The 25,455-nt window shown below is 37.0% G+C and overlaps 1 protein-coding gene and 1 pseudogene across 2 annotated transcripts in view; both read right to left on the bottom strand.

Moving 5' to 3' along the window:
* Positions 1 to 2,902: 2,902 nt before the first annotated feature.
* Positions 2,903 to 25,455, bottom strand: part of Frmd3 (FERM domain containing 3) — a 288,014-nt gene continuing 265,461 nt past the window's right edge. The window contains exons 14-15 of one of the 2 annotated variants that reach the window (NM_001415820.1): positions 19,190 to 19,645; positions 2,903 to 3,120 (exon numbers count right to left, since the gene is read on the bottom strand). In NM_001415820.1, coding sequence (NP_001402749.1) covers positions 3,107 to 3,120; positions 19,190 to 19,645 — 470 coding nt within the window. In that variant the 3' untranslated portion in view covers positions 2,903 to 3,106. 2 annotated transcript variants of the gene reach the window in all.
* On the bottom strand, positions 5,335 to 5,953 carry LOC148005861 (COMM domain-containing protein 2 pseudogene; annotated as a pseudogene).

The raw sequence follows: 25,455 nt of genomic DNA, 5'->3' as shown, positions 1-25,455 counted from the left end.
AGTGTTGCTGTTAAGAGTTGGATTGTGTTAGGGTTAGTTTTAGAATTAGAGTTAGGGCTAGGTTATTTTTATGGTCTAGATAGTTTAGGGTATTATTATTGGCCTTAAGGTTAGATGTTGCGGTAGGTTAGGGTATGGTTAGTGTTAGGCTTAGAGTTATGGTTAATGTTTGGGTTAGTATATTGCTACAGTTAGGATAATTTTTGGCTTATTGTTATTATTTGAATTAGTATTAAGTTGGGGTGTTGTGTGGTTATAAATAGGTTCACTTTAAGACTAGAGTTAATATTTTTTTTTCCTTTTCTTTTTTTCGGAGCTGGGGACTGAACCCAGGGCCTTGCACTTCCTAGGCAAGCACTCTACCACTGAGCTAAATCCCCAACCCCTTAGAGTTAACATTTTTGATAGAGAAAATTCAAAATTTAGGGTTATTGCTAGTATTAGGAATAAGTGTTAGAGTTATGATTTTTTAAAAATGTTTATTTATTATTGTATATGAGTACACTATAGCTGTCAGACACCAGAAGAGGGCATCGGGTCCCATTACAGATGGTTGTGAGCCACCATGTGGTTGCTGGGAATTGAACTCAGGACCTCTGGAAGAGCAGTTGGTGCTCTTAACACTGAGCCATCTCTCCAGCCCTAGAGTTATGATTTTAAAATGGACTTAGAGGTAGGGTTGGTGTCATGGATATGCCCATCTTGCAGTTAGGGTTAGTGCTAGGTCTAACCCTAGTGCTTGAGGTAGTAAGGTTTCTTGTTATAGATAGAGGCAGGGTTAGTATTAAAATTTTGCTAGTATTAGGATTTGTGGTCAGAAATAGGGATAGTTTTAAGGTTATGATTAACAGTAGGGCTAGGAATATGGTTAGGATTAGGAATGGCCTATGGTTAGGTTTAGGATTAGGATTAGGTTTAGGACAAGGATAGCACAAGAGTTAGATTTAGGGTTAGCATAAGGCTATATTTGTGTTTGAGTGAAGGGTCATACTAATCGTTAAGAAGATCACTATGATTAAGGAAGTCCTTCTTCTTCTTCTTCTTCTTCTTCTTCTTCTTCTTCTTCTTCTTCTTCTTCTTCTTCTTCTTCTTCTACTTCTTCTTCTCCTTCTTCTTCTTCTTCTTTTTTTTGGGTCTGTTATTGAATCTATTCTTAAACAAAACATTTTACAGCCATAATCTTACATTGGTAAAAATCTTTATATTTTGATGCAAAATTGAGGTTCTATTTTGTTACATTGGTATAGAATTTTGTATCTTGATACAAAGGGTTATTTTGATACATTGTTATGAGTTATTGTATATTGATACAAATTTAGGATTAAGTTTGATACACATAATGTATTTATGTTTTAACATTTGACATATTATATTTATATAAGTTTTAAAGGTGCAATATAAAAGAAGTGCTAGTTCTTTTAAGAACCACAATTAGAGACAATAAAAATGCAAGTTTTGAACTATTAGGAATGATTAAGAAATATAAGTTAATAGTCAAACTCATGGTCATATTAGATACTAGATTAGTCAAGTACAGTAAAATGTTTTCAAGGTTGTTCAGATATTCTTCTTCTTTTTAAAGATTTATTTATTTTTTTATTCCATGTATGTGAGTACACTGTCACTATTTTTGGACAGACCAGAAGAGGGCATTGGATCCCATTACAGATGGTTGTGAGCAACCATGTGGTTGCTGGGAATTGAACTCAGGTCCTTTGGAAGAGCAGTCAGTGCTCTTAACCACTGAGCCATCTCTCCAGCACAAGAAAGTCCTTCTTACCATTCAGTTGTAAAGTTTAATTTAAAATTTTCTTCTTTGTAATTTACAATTTGGTGGCAAAACATATACATGTCCTCATAGTGAATTTCTATTTGATTCTTGTTTTCTTTTGTCTTTTTAATGCTAAAAATAAATACTGTACCTAGGACTTCACACAAGCTATTTAAGCTCTCTACCATTGAACAACACTCCCATCCTCTGAGTGTTGATAAATGGGAGAGCTATGAGCATAAAGAAGTAATTCTACTCTGTTTCAATTCATCAAGAACACAAAGAAACATCCTAGAAAAACAACTAAAAGAGGGCATCTAGTGCATATAGAGTGCCTTAAACAGTGATAGATGATTTATCTTGCTACTACATGCTTTTTCAACATATCCCATTTACTGCCAAAAGATATATATTTTTTAAAAATATGGATGAAGTATGTAGTAGCCACTTGGCCAAGAAGCACTGAAATTGCATGGCCACCACTGTAATAACAGCCTGTATTGCTGTTTACAGAACTTTATCCTCAAACCATGTTATGAAATTTCCATTAACTGAACAGAGGCTAGAGTTCACTTACAGTGAAAAGAATTTCAGGATCCCTAAACAAGAACATTGAAAAAATGCACCTGTCATACTTTGTGCAAACTAAAAGTTTTTTTAATTCTTTTTCTATTGTGAAGAATATTGTTCTTTAATGATCAGAGTATTAATTCCGTTTTGAATGGTGATGGATGCCAGCTGGAGAAACTGCTAGAATTTGCAAGGTGTGTTTCAATATATAGTACCTACAGAAAATATCTCTTTATCTTATTAAGAGTAATTTTCTGTAACCATGAAAACGACTTTGGTACCCTTTCTAAAATTACATTTGTGGTAACTAAGGGTATAGAATAGAAAAATATGGTTCTAATCAAGCATTTACTATGTAGTTATTCCTAGTTCCTTCTCTCATTCAGAAAGGCTGTGAGGACCTATATTGGTGACAAATATCCTCTGATGTCTAAGGTTTAGCCAAGACCAACATTCTGTGTACTTTTGTTTTTGTGACATTGGAAGTTAAGAGTCCTACATATTACCCACCACCATGCCATCATTCCAATTCCCAGAAGATAAAAGACGCAATGGCCAGAAGATGGTTCAAATCAGCTTTACTAATGGATGGGTCAATGCACCTGAAGTCTGAGGCTAAGTGAAGTTTCTTCCTCTCTGAAGTGATGACAGCTAAGCCTTCTTGGTTGGCTCACAAATTTATCCACCCAGTCAGAGAGAGAGAGGTTGGAATGTGGAGAACTGGTGTTGGATGGGTCCACCATGTGCAGGTCCTGTTGAGTCTGTTTATGGCATAGAGACTGGAAGTCCAAAATCAGGTCCAAGATAGACAGAAAAAGAGAGAAAAGTAGGAGGATAAGTAAGAAGGAGCCATCAGCATATTATCTCCCTCAAGTAGAGAAGTCAACCCAAAGATGCTCAAGTCCCATCAACTACAACTATCCCTGAAGACACACCACATGTAAAAGCATCTCACTAGTACTTGCCCATTAGACTGGGATGTTGTGAGAGAATCTTCTTCTGTCTGACTCAGCAGAAAATATAAGTTAAAAATGAAAAGTAGATGTGAACTTGGGTCAGAAACTCAATGTACTACTCAATAAGTAAGTGGTTAAGTACTACACTCTTGGAGCCCTTAGGTTCAATGGACAGTCACTCAATCTGCCTCTGAGAAAAAGCACCCAATTTCCCCATATGTACTCCCATATTTGGAACTCTAGACAAAGAGTATATACATTTCATTGCAAATGTCCCTTAGAAAACTGCTCATTTCCTAAGGTTGATTCAAGGCATAGGGCTGCTTATCAAAAATGATTTCCTCTTTAGTTAACTAAAGAAGAATAATATTTTTCTGTCCTCATATGACCTCATATCACCACAAGTGATACTCACTATAATTTATATAGGAAAAGGCATTAATTGCTTCTAAGCCTTGGGCTGCCTATGAATCTCTCAATACATTCACAGACAGTGAAGCAGGAGTGTAAGTTCCTAAGTCATCTGTCTATTAAGCATTAAGTGCTGAACTCTTTTTCTGTTCTCGACTCTAGACTCCATTTTTCTAAGGACCGCTGAGAAGGAAATCTCAACACATTCAGGAAACAACAATTAGGGGCTCTTCGTATTCCTTCTGTAGTTATGTGGAGTGGTGTTGAACTCATGGCAGAAACTCATCTGAAGACTTATTACAGCTAGGGAGTACACATTAGAGGGGCAGCAAAAGCACAAGAGTAAAATTCTTTCAAGCTTGTGACAGATAGCAGAGTTTCACAGCAAGCAAAATAGCAAAAAAATTTGTTACAAATGTTTTTGGAACAGCAACTTTTCCTTCTAGACAGTGGTGTAACCCCTAATTTCTAGAACTCTTAAAAAAACCCATCTTTCCTATTTTCTGCTTATTTTTTATGTCTGTCTTTTTATTATTTTTATGTACAATGTATGTTGATCATATTCTTTCTCTTCCTCTAGCTTTTCCAAAATCTTCTTAATCTCCCTACCCGACCCAACAATGTTCTCTCTTTCTCCATTCTCTCTCCCAGTCTCTCCTCCCCTCTCCTCTCCTCTCCTCTCTACTCCTCTCCTCTTCTCCTTTCTTTATCTCTCTCCTATTTCTCTCTATCTTTCTCTTGTAAAACAAAATAAAGTTTACACGCAAACCATAAAACAAAACTATCAGTTTATTTTGTGTTGATCAACTACTTCTGGGCATGGGACCTTTCCTGGACTTTGTTTCATTTACCTAGTGACATTCTACTCTAGAAAACTGGTTTTCCATTTCCTAACTGGTATCAAATACCTTCATGGTTAGGGATAGGACTTTGTGTCCACTCCTCAGCTTTAAGTTCTTGTTTGGTTTGAATCTCTGCAGGTCTTGTGCGTACATTCTCTGTGAATTTAAGTGAGTCTCTATGAGTTTGAGTATTGATCCTGTTGTGTTTTGAAGATACTGTTTCTTTGGAGTCATACACCAACTCTGGCTCTTATACCTCCTTTTCTGTATATATTCCTAAGCCTTGAGAGGAAAAGATTGATAATGACATCTCATTTAAGGCTGAATGACCCAAAATCTCTCTTTATCTGCACACTGTCCAGTTGTAGGTCTCAGTCAATTACCATGAATTACACGAAGACATTTCTCTGATAAGTCCTAAGCAGTGCTTTGATCTAAGGGTACAGTAGTATGCCATTTGGAGTCATTTTAGTTACATGTTTCTTTTTTTTTTTAAGAAGTAATAGTGAACTTTATTTTCAAATTTTTATCAAGGACAAAGGAATAAAGCAGATAAAAAAATATCCAAGTCAGAAGAGTCACATATACACAGAAAACACAAACTGTACTGACTCATATACACACTTAAAATACAAAATGCTTTTCAATCTGTCAAAAAACTGACTGTATTTAGCACCAAAACAAAAACAAACAAAAAAAAAACTTTAGTTCAGCTGCTGATCAAGATTTCCACATCCTGATTAGGAAAAGAAACTCCATGGAATCCAGACTACCATTTCCACTTTTGTACTGTCAGCTGGAAGGAACTGAACCTCAGAGCGACTTGATGCTGCGGACCACTCTCCTGCAGTGGTTTGTTTTCATTTCCTCTAACACTTGCTCCAGCTGTTGAACCAAATGAAGTAGAGTAGCTGGGTCTGTCCACAAAATGAGTGCTATGGTCACCATTCTGATCGAGAAGCAGCTTTATAGTCACTGCTGGTTCAATTTGCTGCTGGAGACTCCTGCTTGCAAGCTCTACATCTAACTGCCACTCAAGACTGTGGCAACTGGGAAGATGAGGTGCTAACTCATTCAGAATAGTTCTGGTCTCCTTTGTTGTCCAGGTAGAGCTGAAGCAATAATTTGTTCGATTCTTCAGAGAATCCCAGAATAAAAACAGAATTTGAAATCCAGTTCAGAAGTCATGAGCTTTGAGCTCTCGGTGAGGAGATATGTTAATCCTTCCACACCATGATGGATAGTGCCACTACTCACACTAAGATTTCTGGTGGCGCCTTCATAGATCTTCGGGTTTGATCCCTGTCTGAGGAACTCCAAGGCGATCTTCCGAACTTGGCGACCACCGTGCTCTCCACTTGTGGCAGGAAGGCCAGGTGCTCCTCGAACAAATCCAGCAGCATCTTAGCAAGTCTTCTGACTTTGCTGTTTATGTTTATTTAGTAAAAGGTTTTCTCTTAGGGCCTATGGCCTATCTAGTTTTAAGATGTTGACCACTTAGCAGTATCAGGTATACGTTCCATCTCCTGGATTGGGCCTTAAATCCAATAAAAAAGTGGTTGGTTTCTCCCAAAACATTTGTGCCACTATCATACCAGTATATAATTATAGATTATGGGTTTGTAGCTGGGCAATATTGATGATTAAGTTTCTTTGCTAGTAGTGCACAAAATACATTGTCGTACTGTGATGCTAGTCAGTAGGGTGAAACTTCTAGTTGGACACCAGTGCAATTTTTTTTTCTTCAATGATACAAACAAGTAGTTGTGAAAGGTAACAAACCCTCTTGGCAATAGCTTATAGTGTTTTATGGGGATGTCTGTGTGAACCCATTATTCAGTGAAACTATGAGATGAAACCAATCCCAAGTATTGGAGGTTTAACTTGCTGGAATAACATGTCTAGTTGAGGTCTTCTCTCTAGTCTAATTATATGGTGATCCATTTAAATTCATTTCATATATGTACATGTTTTAGGAAGTTTCTACAGTTGTAGGTTCCTGTATGGGTTTTCCAAAGGTTTCCAAAAAAAATGTTTCCTCTCCCCATATTCTCTCCTTTATCTTGCCATCCTGTTCTCTGTCTCATTTAATCCCCTTTTTCTAGTCCCCCTTTATCTCTTTATAACACTGTATTCTATTTTCCTTTCCTTGGGAGATCTTCTTTTCCCCTACTGGTCTCTCTTTTTTTTTCTTTCTTATTTTCAGAGCTGGGGACCAAACCCAGGGCCTTGCACTTGCTTGGCAAGTGCTCTACCACTGAGCTAAATTCCCAACCCCCTCCCCGCCACTGGTCTCTTACTGTCTGCTTTACCTTTGTGTTTATTGTTGATTTAAATAAAAATAACTAAACTTTAAAAGCTAACATTTACACATAAGAGAGTACTGAAACATTTGTCCTTTTGGGTCTGGGTTACCTCACAAGGATATTTTCTAGCTCTATTTATTTAATTATAAAACCCTGAAAATTTCATAATTTCTTCCTGGTTAACAGCTAAATAATATTATGTTATTTTAATGTACTACATTTTCATTATTCACTCATCAGTTGATGTGCAATGGTAGTTTCCATTTCTTGGCTATTAGGAATAGAGCAGTAATAAATATGGATAAATCAGCATCTCTGTGGAATGATGTAGAGACCTTTGGGTGTATGCCCAATACTAGTATAGCTGGAGTTTATGGTAGATCTATTTTTTTTCTTTTTTTTAAAATTTATTTAATACGTAATAATAATTCTTTGGTTTCCGGGCAAACATCCCCCTCCCCCCTCCCCTTATGGGTGTTCCCCTCCCAACCATCCCCCCATTGCCACCCTCCCCCCAACAGTCTAGTTCACTGGGGGTTCAGTCTTAGCAGGACCCAGGGCTTCCCCTTCCACTGGTGCTCTTACTAGGATATTCATTGCTACCTATGAGGTCAGAGTCCAGGGTCAGTCCATGCATAGTCTTTAGGTAGTGGCTTAGTCACTGGAAGCTCTGGTTGCTTGGCATTGTTGTACATATGGGGTCTCGAGCCCCTTCAAGCTCTTCCAGTTCTTTCTCTGATTCCTTCAACGGGGGTCCTATTCTCAGTTTAGTGGTTTGCTGCTGGCATTCGCCTCTGTATTTGTTGTATTCTGGCTGTGTCTCTCAGGAGAGATCTACATCCGGCTCCTGTCGGTCTGCACTTCTTTGCTTCATCCATCTTGTCTAATTGGGTGGCTGTATATGTATGGGCCACATGTGGGGCAGGCTCTGAATGGGAGTTCCTTCAGTCTCTGTTTTAATCTTTGCCTCTCTCTTCCCTGCCAAGGGTATTCTTGTTCCCCTTTTAGAGAAGGAGTGAAGCATTCACATTTTGATCATCCGTCTTGAGTTTCATTTGTTCTAGGCAGGTAGATCTATTTTTTGCTTTTTTGAAGAACCTTCCCTACCGATGACAGCACTGATGCCCATAGTAGCTGCACCAGTTTGAACTCTTACCAGAAATGAACATGCTCTCCTTTCCCTACATTCATGTCAGCATATACTGTCATCTGCTTTATTGATGTTGGCCATTTTGACTACAATACAATGAAATCCCTTGTATTTCTGCTGTGAGCCCATCTTTTAATACCTGTGCCATCTTTCTAGTGCAAAATTAATTCTCAAAGTACTTTTAATTTGCATTTTTTCTGCTGGCTAAGAATGTTGAACATTTAAGTGCTTCTCAGCCTTTCATCTTTGGAGAACTCATTTAACTTTATACTTCATTTTTAATTGGGATATTTTTCTTAATGTTTATTGTTTTAATATATTCTAGATAACTTGATTACATACATAATTGTTGAAGATTTCATCCCACTCTATATGCTGACATTTTTGCACACTTGATATTATCCTTTGCCACACAAAATTACCTATTTTTAGCTTCATGAGGTTCTGTGCATTAATTTTTGGTCTTAGTGTCTATACTACTGTTGTTCTGCTAAGAAAGTGGTTTTCTGTGTTAAAGAATTCAAGCTTATCCTTTACTTTATCATATTCAGGTTATCTGGTCTTACGTTTAGGTCCTTTATTCGCTTGGTGTTGAGTTTTGTGTAAGAAGACAGACATGAACTTACTTTTTACTCTTCTAGATGCAGTTATCCAATTTCACCAGTGCCATCTGTTGAAGATGCTGTCTTTTTTCTAGGGTATATTTCTGGCTGCCTTGTCAAAAATTGTATACATTATATTAAATATAATGTTGTTGTTGTTGCTGCTGCTGTTACATCTTTGTCTTTGATTCAATCACATTGTTTAATGTGTTTGTTGCTCATTTTTATACCTTGCTGTTTTTACTACTACATCATTGTAATACAACTTCAAATCTGTGATAAGGATGGCTTCCACAGTTCTTTTATTATTTGGGATATGTTCAGTTATCCTTTTTTTTGTGCTTCCACATGAAGTTGAAGATTGATCTTCAATTTCTGTGAAGAATTGTTGTGTTGGGACATTTTTATTATTTTATTTTTAGGTACTGTTTTCCTGATGTCTTTCTCAGTATGTTTGTCATTTGCATATAGGAAGTTCACAGATTTGTATATGTTAATTTTGTATCCCACTACTTTACTGAAGGTGTTTATTAGCTGTAGGAGTTTTCTCATGGAAAAAAAACAACATCCTTCCTTTTTATATTCCCTTGATCTGCTTCAGTTGTGCTCTTGCTAATACTTCAAATGTTATATTGAATATGTATAAAGACAGTGAGCATCCCTGTTATTTTCCTGATTATAGTGGAAATGCTTTGAATTTCTCTCTCATTTCGGACCATGCTGTCCATAATCTTGTTGTAAACTATGCTGTAATATGTCTCTTGTATGGCTATTCTCCAAAGACTTTGATTATTAAGGAATGTTGAATTGTATCAAAGGCATTTTCTGCATCTAATGAGATGATTATGCCTTTCAGTCTGTTTATTTGATGGGTTATATTTATTGATTTACATATGTTGGACTATATACATCTCTGAATGAAAACAACTTGATCGTGGTGTATAATCTTTTCATGTGTTCTGTAATTTTGTTAAAAGTATTTTTAAAACATTTTGTATGTATAATGTGGCAATTTATCTAAAAATAGCCCCCATATACCCATATATTTGAATGCTTGGTTCAATGGAACTGTTTTGGAAAACTGTTCTATTGGTGTGAAGAAACATCATGACTATATCAACTCTTAGAAAGTACTTAATTGGGAGCCTTTTAAAAATTTTACAGGTTGTCCATTATCATTATGGAGGGAGGAAGGGAAGGAGGGAGAGAATGAGAGAAAGAGAGAGAGGGAAGGAGGGAGGGAGGGAGGGAGACACACCTATTTCAAAAATACCACACCTTCTAACATATGTCATCCTTTCAAATATTTTCATCCCTAGTGACTAAACATTCAACTATATAACCTTTTGGGAGCCATTCTTATTGAAACTCCAACCCCACCCCCACCCCACCCCCAACAATTTCAGATAAGATGTAAGCTCTCAGTTCTTGTTCCAACACCATGCCTGCCTGTGTGCTGCCTACTTCCCACCAAGGTAATAATCATAAACAAATTCTCTGAAATAGCCATCAAACCACCAATAAATATTTTGTTTTATAAATTGCCTTAGTTATCATGTCTCTTCATAGAAAAAGTAGAGACTTCTCTAGAAACAAAAACATATCTTCATTAGAAATATTATTCTATAAATTTCTTTTTATTTGTTGAGACTTTGTGTTTTCAGTATTAGTGATTAAGATGGCTTAATTTGGAAATGTTCCTATTTTGTGGAATAATTTGAGAACCACTGACATTAGTTCTTGGAATATCTACACTAGATAGATTCTCTACTGAATACTTCTGGCCATGAGCTTTAATGGTTGGAAGATTTTATATACTACTTCCATTTCACTAGGGTTTTACAATTATTTAAATCATTTATTTTACCTTGATTTAACTTTTGTAGGCCAAATTTACTAAGAAATTTAAAATATGTCATTGATCTTCTAAATTTTCTTAGTGACTGTTGTAATGTCTCAATTTTCATTTCTAATTTTATTCATTTGGATCATCTTTCTCCATCTTTTCATTAATTGGGCTAAGGGTTTGTTAACCTTGTTGATTTTTTGTTTTGTGAAGGAATTCTTTGTTTCATTGATTTTTTTTTGCATTGTTTTTATTTGCTTATTTGCCTCTATTTTATGATTTTAGCCTTGAATTGATTATTTCTTCCCATCTACTCTTTTTGGGTTTATTTCTTCTTATTTTTATAGAGATTCTTGATGCTGTGATTGGATTACTGATATAAGATTTTTCCAGTAGTTTGATGTAGGGATTTAGTGCTAAGAGTTTGTCTTTTAAAACTGCCTTCTTTGTGTCCCTTAGATTTTGTTATGGTGTGTTTTCATTTTCACTCAGTTTATAAAGTTTTTAATTTCCTTCTAAATTTCTGTCTAAATTTATTTTTCATTCAGGAGAGAGTTGTTCAATTTCCATAAGTTTGTATACTGTCTGCTATTGTTGTAGATAGCTAGTTTTAGTCCATAGATATCAGTTACAATGATGGGTGGTATTTCAATTTTTTTATTTGTTTAAACTTGCTTTGAATCTTAATATGAGCTCAGTTTTGGAGACAGTTCCCTGAGTTCTCATAAGTAAGTGTTTTCTTTAGTATTTGAATAGAATATTCTATAGATGTCTGCTACAATCATTTGATTTATGATGTTAATTTACTCTGGCATTTTATGTATATATATATTTTATTGGATAATTTTTGTTTACATTTCAAATGTTTTTCCCTTTCCCCCACTCAACCACCCACTCCTTCCTGCCTCCCTGCCCTGACATTCTGCTATACTGGGGGTTCCAGCCTTGGCAGGACCAAGGGCTTCTCCTCCCTTTGGTGCCCAACAAGGCCATCCTTTGCTACATATGCACTTGAAGCCATGAGTTCATTCAAAAACACACTGTTAATGCATCTTTTCACAGGGAAATTGTGAATTAATATGGAGTTACTTGCAAACAATATTATTAATTCCTAATTTTTTGTTATAGTATGGACATCACTACTCTCTTTTGATTGTTTTGGGATCCATTATTACTTGTGTCACCTTGAATGCAGTCAGCTTTTAGGCTAAAGTTTTCCTTCTAGTGCTTTCTGTAAAGCTATATTGGTTGACATAGCTTAAATGTGCTTTAACCATAGAATGTTGTTCTTTCTCTGTTGGGTGTAATTGACAGATTTTCATCTGTGATTGCTCAGAGTTTGCATAATATCTACCTGGCCCTTATGATTTTCAGAATCTTCGCTGAAAATCAGTGTTACTCTAATGGCTCTTCCTTTATATGTTATATGGTCTTTTCTCCTTGCAGCTTTCAACATCCTTTGTTTTGTACATTTAGTGTGTTTTTTTTTTTTTTGTTGTTGTTCTTTTTTTTCGGAGCTGGGGACCGAACCCAGGGCCTTGCGTTTCCTAGGCAAACGCTCTACCACTGAGCTAAATCCCCAACCACATTTAGTGTTTTGAATAGTGTGTGTCATGGGGAATTTTTTTGTTCTTGTTTATTTAATGTTCTCTATGCTGTTTGTACTTTGATCTTTTCCTTTAGATTGGTAGAATGTTTCTTCCATCATTCTATTAACACATTATCTGTGGCTTTGATTTGGGTTTCTTCATATTTCTGTATACTTATTATTCTTAATTTTAGTCTTTTCATATTGTTCCCTATTTCTTGGATGTTCTATGCTTGTATTTTTAAAAAGATTTAAAATTTTCTTTAACTGAGCTATCCATTTTTCTCCCTTCTTTAATCTGTTGGTGAGGCTTACCTTTGAGCTTTTTCTTTAATATCTTGAATTTTTCATCTCAAAGTTTATTTCAGTTTGAGTGTTCTTTAGTAATTCTATTTCCTTCTATTTTCATGTCTGGAATTATTTTCATATTTTTTCATTTAGTTGCTTATATTTCCATGGTCTTCATAAAGATATTTATATTGTCTTTAAGGTCCTTGAACATGTGCATAATTTTGCTCTTTTGAAATCCTTGTCTTGTATTTCAGCTAAATTTCTTCCCTCAGGACATATTCAATATATATTTTCTTGAGTCTTATATTTTTGTTTTTTGCTAGGATCCAGGCACCTGTGGTTATGACATTTGGAGTGATTTTGGTATCTTGCCTTTGCTCTGTGGGTATTCTTTTCTCTGTTTAATGTTGTCCAATGTGAATCCTAGCCAAGTGTGGTGCTGTGAGGTTCCTGAGCCCTACTCTACTGTGGTGGTTTTGAGGGTCTTGATAGAGAGGCATTCTACATGTCCATGGGGAATCACAATGCAATGAAGTTGATCTTGAAGGAATGGCTGAAAAGTGTGGCAGGGAATAACTAGGGATACATTGGATCCTGGATTTGACCAAGTTCCATAGGGAAAGAAGTAGTTTGGGAGGAGGGGCTGAACTAAGCAGGCAGTAGCAGGCTTAAAATCAAGTCTGGAGAGAACTGAATGAAGAGTAGGAAGAAGGAAGAGTGTGATCTTAAATCTGTTTTTGAATTTAATGATTCTTTAGACAAGGTGAATGTGGTGACTTTGGGTCTTTGGTAGAAATATATCTTGTGTGTTAGCTGGGAGTCACAGAGAAATGGAGAATGGTCAGAAGAAATAGCTGAAAAATATAGTGGTGATGGGCTAAGAAGAGCTTGGATCATGATTCTGCACAAAACAGCTGCATTTCAAGTATGTACATCTCTATCTTAATACTTTAATTTGACCAATGATTTACTTTATATTGCAGTGTATTTCTAGCGCTTATTTCTGCTTGGGCCTTAGAAACTTCAGTAGAATATTAGGTAATCTTCTTCATTATTTATCACATACCCTTCTATAATTTCCAACCATTACTTTACATAAAATAAAACTGAAGGATTGAAAAAAATTTGCCCAGAGTATTTTATTAGAGATTCCTGCTACCATATCAACAGATAAACAATCTGGGTGTTGACAGAGAAATACTAATTTTACTATACAAAGATACAGCTCCAATAACCATAATACGGCCCCTATATCTCTTGATATTTCAAAGAAATTAACTCATTGTAAATTCTCTCAGAGTTATGTTCATAAATATTAGACAAACTATGAAATATACTATAAATACATAACAAACATTATGTTCCAAACTCAGAAATATATGATCCTTTACCTATATCATCCTCATTATAAAGCTCATATTAGCACTAAAGACAAGTGTGTGTGCATTTGTGCTCCCCCCCTTTTGTCCACAAATGTACACAAAACACTTTCATAAAATAATCACTTGAGAGTCTAAATTTCATGATATCTGAGAGAGAAAAGAACAGTAGGGTTCCACAAATTCTTTACCTGGGGCAAAATAAATACAAGTAAGTATGTATGAAAGATATGTGGCCTGTATCTATACAAACACACACATACATATCTTTTATAAATATACATATATCAATAATATGGAATATTCACATACTTATGTACTTGCTTTGAAACCACAATCTCACTATTTTATATACTATGTGTTGACAAATCCCCTCTTCATTTGATTCAAACAACTGATGAAGTTTTCTAATAAAAATGGATACTAAATGGTTATAATTTTATAGTGAATAAATGGCATTATCAGATCCCAGTGTTACATTTGGATGTCAAACTCACAAAAGGACCAGTGATCGTTGATCTTTCTGTCAACCTGAATATCGTGAAAAGTATGCAGTAGATCAAGGAAAATGCTTCTCTGTTCCACCTCTGAAAAGAAAAATCCAGGTAGGGTCTGTCCTCTCCCCTTAAATTGTTTATGTTGGGTTCGTTGGTCACAAAATGCAGAAGTAACCAATAAGTTGCTCCGCGACATTTCCCAAGGAACAAAATAAAACCCAGTGAGCTAGTTACATTCACCAGTGAACAAACTTGCTCTTTTAGCTCTTGATTTTTTCCTCCTTTTGTGTCTTATTCCCACCTTCCTTTCTTTCCTGTCTTCTTTTGGGAGATCCTGAATCTGCCCTGTTACAAACATAGTGCATGCTTATCACTTACGAATTCAGCCACTTTAACTATCTTTGATAGCTGTCCCTTAGAAGGTTAACTAGACCTTTCAGGAAAATCTTAAAGATGGGAGGCCTCTCAGATCTGAGCACTGAGTTAGAAAAGCCATATCCCATCTCAAAACTATCAATCAGTAAACTTTTCTTTTATAAAAAGCATGGCAAAAAAAAAAGGAAAAAAGAAAGAAAAAACAAAGTGGGTGAGGGTGTCTAGGAGCGTTTTTGCAGGCAATAATGTTTGGAGAGCCAAGAGTGAAATACTGGAACACTCTTGTTACAGCTAAATATTTGCTTCTACATTCTCAGTGAATAGAGCTGTTAACCTGTTTACTCTCTTGTTCCCCATCCACCAGCTACAGCTTTGTCTTTCTTCACTTTTTTTAAATGTGTGTGGTGTGTGCATGATGTATGTGGGTGGTGCATGTGAGTGTTGCATATGCATACAGAACCAGAGCAGGACATTGGATATGGTCTTGATACGGTCTCTCCCTGAACCAAAATGCTAGTGTTTCAGTTAGGCTAACTCACCTGGGCCTCACTGAGAGCTGCCTATCTCCATTCCCCTATGGTTACCAGGGCTTATAGTCATGCTTTGTGTTTTCATGGGTGCTGAAGATTCAAGTTCAAGCCCTCATGTGTGTGGAGCAAGCACCCTCACCCACTGTTGGCCTCCCTCTCCACCTTGAGGCCACCACAGGAAGCAATAAACACTATTTTCACTACTAACCATCTCAGACCCAGTAGGACCTAAGTTTATCCTTCTATAGACAGTTACTCTTCTCATGCTGTAGTTTCTAGGTCTTCCCAAGAATGTTATCCTTATTTTCTTTTTTCATAGTTTATTTCATAGACAAATAACTAGTCCTGAGGGAACCTGCCCAATGCTTGTCTCACACTGCTATCAGGCAAATCACCTGAAGTGTGGGGACCATAACTATTCTCACCGATCTCCTTTTAAAGCTTATGATTTGGGATTATGTCCAGACTTTGATACAGTTCATAGACAAGTTACGCACAATTTCTCTGATCCATTCTATTTCCATCCTCCTAAAACCCCCCACTTTCCTCTTCTCATCTCCTCTCCTCTCCTCAGTACATCACATCTCTTCTCCTTCTCCATCTTCAGTAGAGGACTTTGTTTAATCAGCTCTGAGAAAAACTAAGTCACAGTAGACCCTGTCACCACAACCATAAGTTGAATTGTTAGAGGATGATAATAAAACTCTTACAAAAGTTATAGAAACAAGTATTTGTGACTTTGAATTATGAAATAGTTTCCATATGATGCCACCATTTAAAAACACCAGAGGAAAGATAAAAAGAACTTCACTGAGAAATTTTTGTTAGGGGCTGAGAAGGCTTAGTGGCTACATAAGCATGAGGAACTGAGTTCAAATCTCCAGTGCCATTGGAGAAAACTAGGTGTGGCTGCACATCTGTAACCACAGTGCTGGGGGTGCTTAGGAAAATAGTTTGGTGTTTTGTAACTTAGCTCAAGGTTCAGTGAAAGACCCTGCCTTAAGGAAATAAGGGTGTGTGAGTTTAGTGAGAACCAAGGCTCCATTTCAGCTAAGGCTTCATATTCATCTTCTTTTGGGGATTACCTGTGTGATCCTGACTCTGTCACTTGCTGCCTGAACTCCAGACGTTTCTCTGACATAGAGGTATAATTCTCCATAACCTATCTTACGAATTTTGTTTGCTGGCAAAAACAAGCATTATATGGATGATATGATAGTCTGCCAATCTTCTTTTGGACCTTGACTGGAGTTTCCTCTGAGTGCTTGGGTGACTAAACCTTGAGAAAAGCAGGGTCCACCAGATATCTCTGCTCAGTACCTTTTCTGTTTGATACCCAGGATCCTGCTCTATGTGGGCCCTAATGTGTGATACTTAAGGTGCCCTCAAGGTATCATTTTTATTGCCTGAATGCAAATTCATTGGTTACTTTTTTTTTTTGGTTCTTTTTTTCGGAGCTGGGGACCGAACCCAGGGCCTTGCGCTTCCTAGGCAAGCGCTCTACCACTGAGCTAAATCCCCAACCCCATTGGTTACTTTTATAATGGCCCTAATTTCTTCACAAGCATGCCCTTCTTGTCTATAATAACTTCAACCATTTTTTTTGCCAAACTGCTAGTTTTTAAAATATAAATTTGTGAGGCTGGAGAGATGGTTCAATGGTTAAGAGTACCAGCTGTTATTCCAGAGGTCCTGAGTTCAATTCCCAGTGCCCACATAGTGGTTCAAGGCCATCTATAAAGGGATCTAATACCCTTTTCTGAGAGACAGTTGACCATGCAATACAGCACTTACTGAGAAAATAAATAGATAAAATAAACAAAAACAAATAAAAACAATCTAAAAATTGTTAAAAAGACTTCAGTGTTATACGTTATGGTTATTCTTTTAATTTAACAGTCTCTATTCTCTCTTTCCCTAAAAGTATTTTGACTTTACAATGAATTGCTCCTCAAGAGAAGGGTGACGCAAGATATAAATGCTAAAGCTATCTGCATCTTGCTCTTCATTACAAATCTGCATGCACGAATTACATGTTATATCTCTTATTTTCATTTTATACTTTACAATATAAATATGCTTGCTATGTCCATAATTTAAAAATATTACTGATCGTAAACATTATTTTTAAAAGATGAAGATAGATGAGTTATCAGTACTTAAAAGAAAATATGAAGGACAATTAAAAGGATGAGCAAATTTCAATCAACTGCATTTGAGTACACCCATGCCAGAGGGTATGACCTCAAAGTTCAAACTTAAAATATCAATCAAATTGTTGATCAGTAGCAAACTTCCAAAGTAAGTGCTTTCCTTTCTAAGTACTGTAAATCCTGAATGCAATATCAAGTATATATTATTATGCCTTCAACTCATAGTCCCAAGGGTCAGCATTCAAAGTTTACTTTCCAAAATAATGTCTAATAAAACTCTCAGAGCCGTGTTCAGTAAATATGACTGTAGTGCTCAACTTGTGTGGCCAATCTGTTTATAACCAAAGGCAATTAGATGTTTTCATCATAGGAAAAACCATGTTGTAAACTCCATTCAAACTCCTTTGTTTCTTACTTATAATGCAGTATTGGTAAGTGGCCAGCAAGGAAAATAACCAGACATTTTTCTGTCTTGGATTCACTGACATGAACGAATATACCTCAGGATTTATCATTTCTTTTGTCTCTTTTTATTTTTCATTGTCGATTTTACCTAAACAGAATTTGTTTATTATCTGATGATTCATTGTTTCAGTAAAAGACTCAATTACATAAGAGTTCAGAACTTAAAAAAATCCATAAAAGAAATAGTCTCTCTCTCTCTATCATCATTCTCTGTCTCTCTCTCTCCATTTCTGTTTTTCTGTCTTTCTATCTCTCTCACAAACATTCTGACTTACACCCACCTGCACACATTCATACATGCACACATACACACATGATGCGCGCGCACACACACACACACACACACACACACACACACACACACACAAGTACGTGCTCTTGCTACCTTCTATTTGCCAAACTCCTGCTTGCTTTTGCTCTGATTAGTAAACAATAACAATTAACTAGTTGATCTTTTTCACAATTTTACTATTACAATCAGTTTTAATTTCTTTTAAGAACACTCTGCTTCCCCAGTCCAAATATATGGATAAACTAAAAATACTAATGAAATTATAAGGTTATCATATCCAAAACTTTGAAACTAGACCGCACAATGTCAACTCAATGTTCTTTATGCTCACATCTTGTAGTTCAATCATCTGTTGTGAGAACTTTCTATAGTTTTTTTACTATCATTTTTGCAAAGTCATATACAGGTATTAAATTATGGATTAGTTAGCCAAAAAGTATCTTTAAAAAAATCAGGTGCCAAAACATTAAAAAATTCCATGTGCATTAGTTTTACAGTAGCTATACTTAAATAATTCCAGAAAGCTTCATTTTGTTTGCTAAAAATTTACCAAAATAGTTAGAAGGCGTAAAAATAATTTTTTTTTAAAAAACCGAAAGAAAAACTCAGCATCAACTTATATGTATAGGCAACAGTAAGAGAACGTTATTTTCCCCAAAGGTTATATTAAAAAGATTTCCCTTGTATTTTTACTAAAATTCTGATTTTGATTATAGTTTACAATAAAGAAAGAGGAAAAACTAATCCAATATATTAAATTTTTATGGTATGATAAGGAAAGATTTTTTTTACTTCATGACTGCCTTTCTGAAGGATAACTCAAAGAATTGTATTTGATTTTGATTGATTTAAACTCAATGAAGTAATGAAGTACAGAAAACTTATTTCAAGGTTTGAGCAGTTAAGAGAGTAAAAAGTCAAGAGTTAAGACTACCTCTTGACAAGTCAAGGCCATTCAAAACCTAGCATCTACTGAAAATGATATGACTAGTATTTTAGATAGCCCTTCATCTTATCAGATATGAATTTTATGAACAACCCAGCATGTAGAGGAAGATATTGACCTTCCCAGCCACCCACTCCTTCAGGGGACAATAGTATTCATAGTGAAACTGCTCAAACTCTGGTGTCTGACGGATTTCGCATAAGAAGGAGAGATCAATACCTGACTCCAAAAGGAGGAGGAGCAGGGGAAATACAAACAGCAGCAGTCCCAGGCCCACCACAAGGAGCCTGGAAAAACTCTTGACCAGGGGATTGACCCAGATACGGCCGGTCAGGATGGAATAGCTCCATGACAAAGCTTGGCGAGCTTCCTTCAGCTCCTCCTCTTCAGCAATCAGAAAAGCATTTTCATCTGCTTCGAGTTCCTCAAATGAATCCGTGTCTTCTCTTTCTAACTCGAGCCTGGATGGACAGTCAAAGAGCATGTTGATTTCATCATCATCCACTGGGGTAGGGAGCAGGCTGGCGCTGGGATTGTATGCTAGTTCAGAGATGGTCAAGGGGTCTTCTTTCAGTCTATCTTCCTCTTCATCTGGAGGATCTGCACACTGAGCTCCCTTTACTGGTGAACTGGAAATTAGGGACTCAGACACATCCATTTTAGGCAAGGGGGTACCTGGAAAGAAACATTATTTTATAAAGATTAAATTTCAGATGTTTTTCTTTCACAAAAGTCCATATGTAGAAGGAAGTTCAAGGAATATGTGAAACTATGCAGTAGCATTCTGTTATTAGAAAAATTAATCATGTTAGTAACAGATGCTACATCGTATATTTTCAATAAAATAAGCCTAATATAAACAACACTAAAGTTTTGAAGTATATATAACATTTAAGCATATTATTCTGGCTTGCAAACCTCTAATCAGTGTAAGTTAACATGTGAAAATGATCCCCGAGTATATAAAAATTATAGATAATGTCTTTCAGAGTTAACACTACAACACAATTGAGTATTATGTAAATTTGCCTAGCAGGGACAATTGAGTAATCATTCTGAGGTATTGCTCTCTATTCTTCCTTCCAGGCACAGATTTGGGATTTATCTTATTAGTGTACTGGATTATTATCTAATTCACAAGTCCAAAGTATGAAAAGTTCCGATAGTCAGAAAATTTAAAGCAAAGCAAAATTAAAAATTTCAGTCCATGAATATTGTGATTTCAGATATTGAGGTTGTAATACTCAAGCCCTAAAGTGTACTCAAATGTTCCAAAATCAGATGAAAAAATATGAAATCTGATGTATTTTTGGTTCAAAGCTTTGGAGTACATAATCCTCACCTGTAATTGCAATCATGTGGTGTGTACCACATTATATTTTCTCTTTTTAACATTTTAATACATATTTTTTTACCTTCAGATAGAGTATTTTTGTTGCTATTATTTATAAACTAGGCAAAAATTTCCAAGAAACTTTAGTTATCTATTGGTAAAATATTTGGAAGAATGAAGAAAAATTTTAAGTTTCAGAAGGCAAATTGATTAAAGTGCTTAAGATTTTAAAAATGTTTATTGAGAATATGTCTTTCTTTTTTTATGCAAAAAAGGGGTTTAATTGAGCATATGATTGCAACAGGTTAAGAGTCTATGATGGAAGAGTAAAGGTGTGGCTGGAACAGCAAGTGAGACCTCACATCTACATGCATAAGCAGGAGACAGACAGACAGACAGACAGACACACACACACACACTGAGGTGGGGAAGAGAGAGACAGAGTGCAATGAGTCTTTTGAAACCTTAAAGCCTACCTCTGTGGTGCACTTCTAACAAGGCCATACCACCCTAATCCTTCTCAAATTATTCCATCAATGGGGGTTCAACTTTTCAAACATATGGTGGGCAGAGAATATGTCTTTCTTAATATTGATATTTTTTACATATTTGATATCCAGCCACTTTTTATCTAGGCTAAAAACTGTATCTATTAAATATGAGTCTTGGGTGACTAATGGGAAATTATAAAAACATCAAAGAAGTGTTCTCTATGATAATACACCACGAAATTTGCAACCAGATAAATTAATATGTCAAATGTAAAACAGAGCACCATTCATAATTCCCTCACGTTTTTATCATTCAAAAAATTACCCGATATTTCCTGGAAGCTCCATCCTAAGAGCAGAAAATAGTTTAAATGGAAAACATCATGTGAGTAACCCATGAGTTGTGGGTGTCTGTGTTAGTCACCATCTACTGCAAATAGGAACTTCTCTGATGAGGACAGAGTCGCAGTCATCTGTAGGTATAATATATATCTGTAGGTATAATATAATATATCAGTAGCTACTACTTTAGTACCATGTCCACTTAACAGAATAATAGTAGGTTCTCTTCTAAAGCCTATTTTTTTGGTACATTAATTTATTTATTCTCTTTACATCTCGACTGCAGCTTGCCCTGCCTCCCCTCTTCCCAGTCCCACATTCACAAGCCCTACTCCTATTAACCTCTCTTTTTCTTAGAGAAGGAGATTCTTCCTTGGGTACCACTCTGTACTGGGAATGCAAATCCCAACAGGGCTAGGCACAGCTTCCCCCACTAAGGTGCAATAAGGCAGTCCATCTAAAGAAAGTGGATCCAGTGCCGCGCAACAGGTCAGAACCAGGCCCTTTTCCAATTGTTAGGGGACCCACACTAAGTTTCAGAGCTAAACAAAGAATTCAGAGCTGAGGAATGCCGAATGGCTGAGAAACACCTAAAGAAATGTTCAACATCTTTAGTCATAAGGGAAATGCAAACCAAAACAACCCTGAGATTTCACCTCACACCAGTGAGAATGGCTAAGATAAAAAACTCAGGTGACAACAAATGCTGGCGAGGATGTGGAGAAAGAGGAACACTCCTCCATTGTTGGTGGGGTTGCAGACTGGTAAAACCACTCTGGAAATCAGTCTGGAGGTTCCTCAGAAAATTGGACATTGAACTACCTGAGGACCCAGCTATACCACTCTTGGGCATATACCCACAAGATGCCCCAACATATAAAAAAGACACGTGCTCCACTATGTTCATAGCAGCCTTATTTATAATAGCCAGAAGCTGGAAAGAACCCAGGTGCCCTTCAACAGAGGAATAGATACAGAAAATGTGGTACATCTACACAATGGAATATTACTCAGCTATCAAAAACAATGCCTTTATGAAATTCATAGACAAATGGTTGGAACTGGAAAATATCATCCTGAGTGAGGTAACCCAATCACAGAAAAACACACATGGCATGCACTCATTGATAAGTGGCTATTAGCCCAAATGCTTGAATTTCCCTAGATGCATAGAACACATGAAACTCAAGATGGTTGATCAAAATGTGAATGCTTCACTCCTTCTTTAAAAGGGGGGAACAAGAATACCCTTGGCAGGGAATAGAGAGGCAAAGATTAAAACAGAGACAGAAGGAACACCCATTCAGAGCCTGTCCCACATGTGGCCCATACATATACAGCCACCCAATTAGACAAGATGGATGAAGCAATGAAATGCAGGCTGACAGGAGCCAGATGTAGATCTCTCCTGAGAGACACAGCCAGAATACAGCAAATACAAAGGCGAATGCCAGCAGCAAACCACTGAACTGAGAATAGGACCCCCGTTGAAGGAATCAGAGAAAGAACTGGAAGAGCTTGAAGGGGCTTGATACCCCTTATGAACAACAATGCCAAACAACTAGAGCTTCCAGGGACTAAGCCACTACCTAAAGACTATACATGGACTGACTCTGGACTCTGACCTCATAGGTAGCAATGAATATTCTAGTAAGATCACCAGTGGAAGGGGAAGCCCTTGGTCCTGCTAAGACTGAACCCCCAGTGAATGTGATTGTTGGGGGGAGGGTGGCAATGGGGGAAGTGTGGGGAGGGGAACATAAAGAAGGGGAGGGGGAGGGATTAGGGGGATGTTTGCCCGGAAACCGTGAAAGGGAATAACATTCGAAATGTAAATAAGAAATACTCAATAAAAAAAAAAATGGTACAACATTTCCAGGAATCTTCGCCACTATTTCTAAGCAGGCACACTGCCTTCTTTCTCTTAAGCTCTATAAAACGCCTTTATAGGAACCTACCTTCCCTTTAGACTATGAATTCACTTTTTAAATTTATAAGCCAAATACCTAGAGAAAATGGCCTGAAATGGCTTTGGTAGATTTTCCAGGATGCAAACTTTCCCTCCCCTAAGTAACAGACCCAGTCACTCTCAAGGATGCCCCAATTTCTCTGCAACAGTGGTGTGTTAGGCAAAGAACTGAAGGAAAGTAAATATAGGATTTTTTTTTCAGTTACTACTGTACTTTATTGTGTTCAACCAAATCACCATGTTACAAAAATAGCAAGCTGCCATAATAAAAAATAAGGCTCCTCTATCCAGTACCAGATAGCATCATTTTACTTTCAAGCCTAGAAATTGCACACTTATATATAAACCAACCGAAGATGAGGATTGAGAGTTCATCTTGGTGGATTTTTCTTTGATGAATATGAAGTGTCCTTCCTTATCTTTTTTGATGACTTTTAATTGAAAATTGATTTTATTTGATATTAGAATGGCTACTCCAGCTTGCTTCTTCTGTCCATTTCCTTGGAAGGTTGATTTCCAGGCAGCAGAATGCAGGGTCCTCATTGCATATCCAGTTTGTTAATCTATGTCTTTTTATTGGGGAGTTGAGGCCATTGATGTTGAGAGATATTAAGGAATAGTGATTATTGCTTCCTGTTTTATTCATATTTGGATGTGAGGTTATGTTTGTGTGCTTTTCTTCTCTTTGTTTTGTTGCCAAGACGATTAGTTTCTTGCTTCTTCTAGGGTATAGCTTACCTCCTTATGTTGGGCTTTACCCTTTATTATCCTTTGTAGTGCTGGATTTGTAGAAAGATATTGTGTAAATTTGGTTTTGTCATGGAATATCTTGGTTTCTCCATCTATGTTAATGGAGAGTTTTGCAGGATACAGTAACCTGGGCTGGCATTTGTGTTCTCTTAGGGTCTGTATGACATCTGTCCAGGATCTTCTGGCCTTCATAGTTTCTGGCGAAAAGTCTGGTGTGATTCTGAGAGGTCTGCCTTTATATGTTACTTGACCTTTTTCCCTTACTGCTTTTAATATTCTTTCTTTATTTTGTGCGTTTGGTGTTTTGACAATTATGTGACGGGAGGTGTTTCTTTTCTGGTCCAATCTATTTGAAGTTCTGTAGGCTTCTTGTATGCCTATGGGTATCTCTTTTTTTAGGTTAGGGAAGTTTTCTTCTACGATTTTGTTGAAGATATTTACTGGTCCTTTGAGCTGGGAGTCTTCACTCTTCTATACCTATTATCCTTAGGTTTGATCTTCTCACTGAGTCCTGGATTTCCTGTATGTTTTGGACCAGTAGCTTTTTCTGCTTTACATTATCTTTGACAGTTGAGTCAATGATTTCTATGGAATCTTCTGCTCCCGAGATTCTCTCTTCCATCTCTTGTATTCTGTTGGTGAAGCTTGTATCTACAGCTCCTTGTCTTTTCTTTTGATTTTCTATGTCCAGGGTTGTTTCCATGTGTTCTTTCTTGATTGCTTCTATTTCCATTTTAAATTCCTTCAACTGTTTGATTGTGTTTTCCTGGAATTATTTCAGGGATTTTTGTGTCTCCTCTCTATGGCTTTCTACTTGTTTATTTATGTTTTCCTGGAATTCTTTCAGGCATTTTTGCGATTCCTCTCTGTAGGCTTCTACTTGTTCTCTAAGGGAGTTCTCCACGTCTTTCTTGAAGTCCTCCAGGATCATGATCAAATACGATTTTGAAACTAGATCTTGCTTTTCTGGTGTGTTTGGATATTCCATGTTTATTTTGGTGGGAGAATTGGGCTCCAAGGATGCCATGTAGTCTTGGTTTCTGTTGCTTGGGTTCCTGTGCTTGCCTCTCGCCATCAGATTATCTCTAGTGTTACTTTGTTCTGCTATTTCTGACAGTGGCTAGACTGTCCTATAAGCCTGTGTGTCAGGAGTGCTGTAGACCTGTTTTCCTGTTTTCTTTCAGCCAGTTATGGGGACAGAGTGTTCTGCGTTCGGGCGTGTAGTTTTTCCTCTCTACAGGTCTTCAGCTGTTCCTGTGCGCCTGTGTCTTGAGATCACCAGGCAGGTTTCTTGCAGGGGAAAAGTTGGTCCCACCCGTGGTTCCAAGGCTCAATTTTGCTCGTGGGGTACTGCCTAAGTCCTCTCCATGGCGGCAGCAACCGGGAAGATCTGCGCCGCTCTTTCCGGGAGCCTCCGTGCACCAGGGTTCCAGATGGCGTTTGGTGTTCTCCTCCGGCGTCTGGACGTGCGCAGAGTGCAGTCTTTTCTGGCCTCCCAGGCGCGCCCGCCTCTCTGAAGGTTCAGCTCTCCCTCCCACGGGATTTGGGTGCAGAGAACTGTTTATCCAGTCTGTTTCCTTCAGGTTTGGGCAGTGTCCCA

The sequence above is a fragment of the Rattus norvegicus genome, chromosome 5, assembly GCF_021556685.1.
Source record: "Rattus norvegicus strain SHRSP/BbbUtx chromosome 5, alternate assembly SHRSP_T2T, whole genome shotgun sequence".
In the NCBI taxonomy this organism is placed as follows: domain Eukaryota; kingdom Metazoa; phylum Chordata; class Mammalia; order Rodentia; family Muridae; genus Rattus; species Rattus norvegicus.
The sequence above is the reverse complement of the archived record's forward strand: the minus strand, read 5'-3'. Positions and strand labels throughout refer to the sequence as shown.